Here is an 8,694-nt window from a genome sequence, read left to right as displayed (position 1 = left end):
GAAGATGCATAGCAATAATCTTCATTACTGAACAAAATGTGTGTGTGTGTGTGTGCGTGCATACTCTTAAAAATAAAAACGCCATGGACAGTAAAGGTTCTTTGTGGAACCATTGATTTGATTTTATTTTTTTACAGCAATTTTTGTTCTGCTGACATCTGACCTAAATATTATTTTCAATTTACAATTATAAATCCTAAAATTCTGTTTTATAATTTCTAACTTTTCCTAACATCAGTCATGCATGCAATTTGTGAACTGGGGCCTGTACCATGAAGCCAGATTAGCTGGCGAGCCAGGTAAGTTTCAGTTTAGTTTGCACCAATCCTGGGTTTTAGGTACCATGAAAGTGGCTTGGCTTTTAGCGGCGTTCATTGCCATAGTAACTTACACTCCACGGCTAACCTGCTCCAGGGCAGGTTATGTTCTAGGTAAGAGATTTCAAACTGAAATTGGACCAATCAGATGTGAGCAAAGTGACACATGTCTGACGCAAAAAAAGTCACTCCCCCAGTTTCTCTTCCTTCAAAATTAAAGGTCACTGTAAAGTAGCTTAAAAAATACAACAAAATTGTCTGGCTTTAATGATAATTACGATTTATATATGACTTATATAATTATAATATGGTTTATATTAATATTAATCCATTACACACTATATTACATATTACATACAGCAATTTTAGTTTAACAATTATTATAAAGCATTTATTTTAAATTAATATTAATATATACAGCTCATATGTAATATACATAAGTGGTAGAATCAATAGATAACGCTTTAAAAATCCTTATTTATATAACATAAACAAAGTTTCACTTGTGACTGCACTAATAGAACGAGATATTTTATTTGTCCTCTTTCATTTTCATTTATATTCCTCAAATTCTTTGATCTCTTAACCTTTAAGGAAAGAGTTTTGAATCTCGCTGGCTCTTTCGCGAGAAGTGAATCACACTTGCTCTGTGTTGCAAGGCATGTGATTGGCTGTTTGCCACTGATGTCACACATTCATGTGCACGCGCTCCACAAACTCAGGATCAAAGCCCGAGTTGACAAAGAAAGTTGATGATCAGCATCATGGTACCAACAAAGCCGGATTGGAGTGGTTTGGTTTTGTCAACTCAAAACTAATCCTGTAACTCTGAATTTGTTCATCTACCATCATGGTACAGGCCCCAGCTGAGTGACTTCTGAACAAAGATAAACTCATTATTTGTCAGTAATCAAGAGGTTTTTGAATTTGTACAAATTTACAACAAAAAAACAGGATGAATAAAATACATCTTAACTTTAGTTTTATTTTTTTTTTTAGACTATCCTTTTAATGTATCAAAGAAATTCAATAAAGATTTTGTAAGCTTATAGATCCTTTTTTTGTGTGTGGTTAGCAATCATGAAAATACCCAAAGACATGCATCACCCATGATTAATTCATTCCACAATTTAAATGATTTTTGAAGTACTGGCAAATATTAATATTTCTGGTAACATTTCGCTTTAACAATTCCAACAATTTGGTACTTTTAACATCTTAATAATGCAATTATAATCTGAACATAAGAGACATACAATACAGTTTAATGTTGCAAGAACAGAGCTGGATAACTAATGTCAAATGTCCTGTTCAATAAACTGAATAAATCAGTTTATTTTGCATAATCACCGTTACTTGATGTATCGTGGTTTTGTCTACTGATCAAATTACACAGATTCATTTTGAAGTTAATATTATTGCCATAGAAAGAATAATTAGTATGAAATGAACCACTCCCAAGTCGAACATTCAGATTGTCATTCAGTGTCACTTGGCTGGTAATGTGGCCACTGTAAGAGAGGACCGCCCTTTTTTTTTTTAGATTAAGTTTTTTTCTAAGCCGCTAATATAAGCCTTCATCAAATTTTTCTTAAAAAAAAAAAAAAATCTATGTTTATGTAAACATCAACTCAGTTCAAGCAGAACATCGTTCAGATTCAGTACACTACGAACAGTGTAGTCTGGAATCACAGAGCCCTGCAGGAGAGATTTACAGTCACTGTTTATCCACACAGTGGCCCGCATGGTAATGTGGCCACTGTAAGAGAGGACCGCCCTTTTTTTTTTTAGATTAAGTTTTTTTCTAAGCCGCTAATATAAGCCTTCATCACATTTTTCTTAAAAAAAAAAAAAAAATCTATATTTATGTAAACATCAACTCAGTTCAAGCAGAACATCGTTCAGATTCAGTACACTAGGAACAGTGTAGTCTGGAGTCACAGAGCCCTGCGGGAGAGATTTACAGTCACTGTTTATCCACACAGTGGCCCGCACTCTTGCATTAATGCCTCCCTGGATGTCTGTGCCGAGAGAATCTCCCACCATGACGCAGTTCTGCGGCCGGACTCCCGCAGACTCGAAGCAGTGAGTGAAGATGGAGCGTGCCGGTTTCTGCTCAGGATGATCTCCTCCGACCACCACCAAACTAAAGAGACCCTCACATCTCACCGCTTCAATCTTCTCCCACTGCGTCTGAGTATCGCCGTTGGTGAGCAGAAGCAGTTTGTAGTTCTTCCGCAGTTCCTCCAGGAGGGATCGAACCTGAGGAGAAAGAGTCAGCACCTGTAATCGTGTGTTCTTCCATGTGTAGTAGCAGCTGTTGGCCAGAGTCGGATCAGGATCGGTGCCCTGCGTCTCCTGTAGGGCTTCATACCAGTGATGGATCCTCACATCATCTATTGTTTTTCCTTCTGATGGGTCGAACGATTCGTGGAGAAGCTTTCGTAAAAAGCGATGACAGATGTCTTTGATGTGGCTTTCCTGTACATGCGTCGACTTCAGCAGCTCACACACCTAAAGAAAGAACAGTGTAAATCATGAGATCTACATCTTTAATTAAAAAAAATAGTTCAGGTTGGATTCAACACAACAAAGTTTTAAGTGTTGACTAACTGTCCAAATATTTTGAGAACAATATCATAGTATTACCTAGAGCCCGACCGATATGGATTTTTTTGGACCGATACCGATATTAGGGAGTAAAAAAATATTTTAAAAATTCGATATATTCGATATATCGGCCGATATTCAGCCCGACCGATATGGATTTTTTTGGACCGATACCGATATTAGGGAGTAAAAAAGGCCGATATTCGATATATTCGATATATCGGCCGATATTCTTTGTGTATATTATAGTACAATACCAGTCAAAAGATTGGACACTTTCCCACTGGTGTGTCCAAACATTTGTCTGGTACTATATATAGAATACAGTATATACATAAACAGAATATATATATATACATAAACACATTTTTTGCAATGATCACTCAAATGTGGTGATCAAACACTTATAATGATGTGACAAAGATATGTAATGGAGGCAGGGCATTTAACAATAAACTTTATTACCAAAATGAGTCTGATATCAGTGCATGAACAGTAAAGAAAAGTTTGCCAGTAGCAAACAATGGAGCGCGCTCTGCTGGACAAACTAATTAATTACACCATTTCAAGCATTTTATCTGCGTTCTATGTTCTGTAAAAAAAAAAAAAAAATCTTATCAGGCATGTGTCCAAAAATCATGGTAATACCATGATACTTTGATATACACTTGAAAGTGTGTAAAAGTACCACAGCATGTGTACAAAAACCATGGTAATAGCACGGTACTTTGATATTTCAGAGAATGTCAAAAAATACCATGGCATTACCATTATGTGTCGAAAAACCATGGTAATATTAAGGTAATTTGATGCATTATTTACGTCCAATAATACCATGGCATGTGTCCAAAAACCATGGTAATACTATGGTACTTTCAGTATACTTCCATATATGCTTCAAAGTTTGTCAAATAACGTAATATCATACGTGCCGCCAAACTATGGTAATACCACGGTAATGTCGACAGTTCTTTGAAATGTTCGTTTAAGCATTTTTCATATTCATTCGTTTACCTTCTCAATGGCAATTCGTCCTGCGCCGGCTGTATCGACCAGCGTGTTATCCAAGTCAAATATAATCGATGAAACTCGACTTTCCATCATATTCCACATCACGTATGATATTAACAACACATCCGAACACGTGGAACTCCGTCTACTGGCGTCAGGCGGGTGTTGTGACGCAACGTCACATTGCATTCTGGGAGATGTAGTTCCCGAGGGAAAACACGGTGATTTATGACAGGTCTGTAGTGTACATGACATGTAGTTTTTACATGCTGAGATTGTTAGATCAGTCTAAAACTTTCTATTTCTTCATTTTTTGTCAAGTAACTAAAATTATCAAATAAAATATTTCACTGAAAAAAAAAATCTTATTCTTATTAGCCCTGTAATAGTAGGCTAGCAGGCCTCGTGGTATCTATTTATCTATCTATCTATCTATCTATCTATCTATCTATCTATCTATCTATCAACTATGTTGGTAATTTCATGTGATAAAGATTTATTAAAAACAATTGCATGCTAAAATTGCAAATGTATTTGTAAAATGTCATTTTAAAAGGTGCATTCTGCAACAGAAGCTTAAGCATTTTATATTAACGCCCGAGAAAAAGGCTTTTTTAGAAGTACTACAGCAATGCAGCACACCACCCTGTAATCAGGTGGACAATCTGAGCGGCAGCTGAATGCAGGAATACGTGCGAGTTGGCAGCTACGAATTGAGGTTACGTGAAAATCTTAACTCCTATGGTTTGCTCTCAATAAACATGCTCTTTTTCAGGTTCTTATCAGATTACACGTGCTGGTCTTTGAGAAACTGTGTGAACTTATGTCTAAGGTTTCATCTCATGTTGGTGTAGGCCTACGTGTAAAATGTAGTCTTCAGGTAGGCTACCTCTTAACAATGTGACGAGTTACTGTAGGCCTACTTATACAGTTTAAATCAGGGGTTCCCAAACTCGGTCCTGGAGGGCCGGTGTCCTGCAGAGTTTAGCTCCAACTTGCCTCAACACACCTGCCTTCAAGTTTCTAGTATGCCTAGTAAGAGCTTGATTAGCTGGTTCAGGTGTGTTTAATTGGGGTTAGAGCTAAACTCTTCAGGACACCGGCCCTCCAGGACCGAGTTTGGGCACCCCTGGTTTAAATCTTTCCAGGGTAGATACAAATAAAAGAGTTCACAAAGGTTAAATTAGAAGCTATTAAAAAGAAGCTTAAAATCGAGAAATACTGCTAAGTATTTAAATGTAGGCTACTACTTCTCTCAGTGTAAATACGAATGTACCCGTTTACAACCAACAAATAGGGCCTATAATTTTTGTTCACTAGAACATTTCATTCCAAAATGAAAAAGGGTATCGCTCATTATTATTATAGCCTATTTGGCATTATTACACATGAGTAATTTACTTAATTTTCAAGGCAAGCAAATGAAATGCACTTACAATCATGGCCACACGAGGGCCTCCGGTCATTACTGAGTGCCCTGAAAATCAAACCCTTCACTGAAACTTCATGGCCCATCACGACCAAAGACTGAAACGTTTGGTTCTTTCAGTAATTGGAATGAAGTACATATCCTTAACACTAAAACAAAACTCAACGCCTTGTCACCACAACACCTGTATGGCATGCGGCCGAATATCGTAGAGAACGAAAGCAGAACCTTTGGGAAATCATTCTGAAACTCGGAAATATTTCACAGAAAATGAGAATTATTTTACTCATCCTCATGGTGCTGTATTTGTGGAACACAAAACATGAACATGAGGATTCTAAACAAAGCAAACGTCTTATTTTTAACTTTGGAGAGCGGAAGTGGCCAACTTGAATGTGCAGGGCTTCCGGTGTCATTTGCTTCTAAAGTTAGTTATTTTTATCTGTTAAAAAAACAGCAAAGCAACTCGTTTTGCTTCTAGGTATTGAAAACTGGCATTTCATATCATATTATTTTGATGTATTTTCATAATTATAAACACTTGTTGAGCAAATAGTTTTTTACTGCACTTTGTTATTCTTCTTGTAGAGCGGCTAATGAATTGGGAGTTTCGTACTTAGCCTACTTCCGCGATGCAAAATAAGGTGGATTTGCGAATTTTAAAGGGGTCATATGATGCGATTTCAATTTTTCCTTTCTCTTTGGAGTGTTACAAGCTTACACCAAATAATGTTCTTTTTAGCAGCATCATATGACCCCTTTAAGGATTAAAACATTTTTGTAATAAATCCACCTTTGAGGACAACACGATAGAGGTTGAAAAATGTATAACATGTAGAGTCAATCAACTGGGAATGTTTACACCGATAAGAAGTTAGATAAGTTTATGTAGCCTACCACATTAGCTGTGTTAATTGCACATTGTCACACAATTATACATTCAAAACCACGGAATGTTCACTGAGAGGAGCAAGTTGAAGCCAAACACAGCGCAGAAATTACCCATCATTCCATTTATCAGCATTTTCTTAGTGCAAACTCACCTCATATAACCTTGCTTTTTTTTCCTTTACACTCCGCACGCACACACCTTAAGGGCTCTTCACTCACCATGAGGAACACTTACAGTTTTCACAGTAAGCCTTTGTGGTTTGATATTTATTTTAAAAGGCTGAGATGCATTAAACCACATTTCTTTACATACAGTGGCCCCAAAAAGTATTTATAAAACTTGAGCCACAATACATGAATTTCATTGTATTACATACAAAATTGCAAACCAAAGTGCTGTTTATTTCAAAGTACAGCACAAGTATACTTTTTCAACAAACCATCTCACAAAAAAAATACACATTTGTTAGGTTTTAGATCTTGATGTAGGCTGCTGTTCAGATTGAAGACAAAAGGTATTTGGAAACTTTCTGGATGTGGTTACTCGGCATACCTGTATGACTTCATACATCCATTAAAATCACTTCAAAAGTCAAAATACCTCATAAAGGTGAAGCTAGTTCAGAGAAAACAGTTTACATGGTTTAATTCTACCACTTTTATGATTTAGGAGTTATCTGTATTTAAAACACGCATGTATTATAACAAAAAAAGGGCTGTGCGAGCAGATCCGTTATCTGTTGATTATTACTGTGCAGCTTGCATGTAGAGGAAGACATTTAGAGCAGTTAGCGTATCCAGAATAAGTGTCATGTATTGTTACTTTGAGCATTAAAATGAGACTTGAGATGACACTTCTCACTCCTTCTCTGTCGGATCTCTCTTTATGTAACCTTGCGTGCACTTGCAACTGGCCCAGCGCCAAACGTTGACACGCAAAAATGTGTCACTGCATTCTGCTCTCATTCTAAGCACGATCAGAAATTGGAGCATTTCTCACGCATGCAGATTCTGCTCATAGCACGGATGCCAGTCTCTGTTCGAACAATTCCTGTTCATGTAACTTTCCTTCCAAGAACACGTTCTGTAAACAGAAGTTTCAGGGAGTGGAAGTGTGAGAGAGTTAGAGAGTGCGCTGATGCCTACCAAAACAAACACTGCAGCAATCACAGCAACAAATCTCAGTTCACTGATTTAGACTCCATTTATAAAGTCCTTCTGATGGATGCATATAATGTTAGTAGCAATAATAGAATTTTGAATAGGAATTTTTAATTAAATTAAATGCAATTTCAAATACTTTAAACAGCAGTTATGTGCAATGTTATTTTGACTAAAAATTGCATTTCATATTTTTATTAATTCTTTTGGATTTAATTATTAGACATTTCCGAAACAAATATCAGAAAGTTGTTATTTAATTATGCAATTTCGTATAATTGCAATAATATTATTTTTAGTATAATTGCAATAATATTATAGTTTTTATTCATATTTTCAATTAATTTTTATATTTTCTGTTTTTATTTGAGTAATTTATGTGTTTTTTGTCATTTATATGAGTTGTTTTTATATAAAAAGGTCTATATTGTTTTAGTCATTTTTTTGTCATTTTAGCATTTAGCTAAACTAAATCAAAATGAAAAATGTTACCTTGATAACCAGACTAAATGAAATGAAAACATGAAATGTTGCCTTGCCAACTAAACTAAATGAAACATACATTTATTGTTTTTTTTTATGGTTTTAGTTTTAATTAACTATAATACAGTAAACTTTTATAAATAAGAACGTATAAATAAGAATAACAATTAGAAATATTGCATTTAATTTTCATTGGACATTTGTAATTTTTATATTCATAATTTCAATCATAGATATCTTTAAGTAATTTCGATTTGTACACGCAAAACTGCAATATAATTATATAATTAGTTATAATTGGAATTTTTGAAAGGTGGCATAATGAACTGTATTAATATGAAGGAATTTTCTGTATTGATATTTTACAGGTGATTTACGAATTTTGCACTGCATTGCATTGTGTTCTAGGGTTAACGGAAATGACCATAAAATTAAAGGATAATCTCCGGGCAGAAAACGACCAGTTAATTTTGAACAGTATAATCAAATTTGCATAACAGATTTAATTTGGAATTTTTACTAGTCAAAATTGGCATTAAAAAAGTTGAAACCTTTTAGCGGCTCTTCTCAACAGACACACAGCGCTCTGTTTAGCATTTCAGCTCAGTGGGTGGTCAGGTCTCCAGTCACACGCGATCTCTGTGTTCAGCACAAGCCTCCCCCACAGACAGCACGGCGTTCGGGTCACCTTCTGTTTAAATAGCTCAGATAACACCTGTGCAACCACACATCCAGCAAGTGCATGAGGGTGCGGATCCTTTATTCTTACACTCTAAAAAATGCTGGGTTATA

At 35.7% G+C, this 8,694-nt stretch overlaps 1 protein-coding gene across 1 annotated transcript; it reads right to left on the bottom strand.

The window, feature by feature from the left end:
* Positions 1 to 2,069: 2,069 nt before the first annotated feature.
* On the bottom strand, positions 2,070 to 4,120 carry nanp (N-acetylneuraminic acid phosphatase). Its single transcript, XM_016456485.1, has 2 exons — positions 3,942 to 4,120; positions 2,070 to 2,831 (listed from the first exon to the last, which is right to left on the bottom strand). Exons 1-2 carry the CDS (start codon positions 4,038 to 4,040, stop codon positions 2,193 to 2,195), a joined length of 738 nt encoding a protein of 245 aa, XP_016311971.1. The 5' UTR covers positions 4,041 to 4,120; the 3' UTR covers positions 2,070 to 2,192.
* Between the last annotated feature and the right edge of the window lie 4,574 nt (positions 4,121 to 8,694).

The sequence above is a fragment of the Sinocyclocheilus anshuiensis genome, unplaced genomic scaffold (assembly GCF_001515605.1).
Source record: "Sinocyclocheilus anshuiensis isolate Anshui unplaced genomic scaffold, SAMN03320099.WGS_v1.1 scaffold407, whole genome shotgun sequence".
Taxonomy (NCBI): domain Eukaryota; kingdom Metazoa; phylum Chordata; class Actinopteri; order Cypriniformes; family Cyprinidae; genus Sinocyclocheilus; species Sinocyclocheilus anshuiensis.
This window is presented reverse-complemented; position numbering and strand designations above follow the sequence as displayed.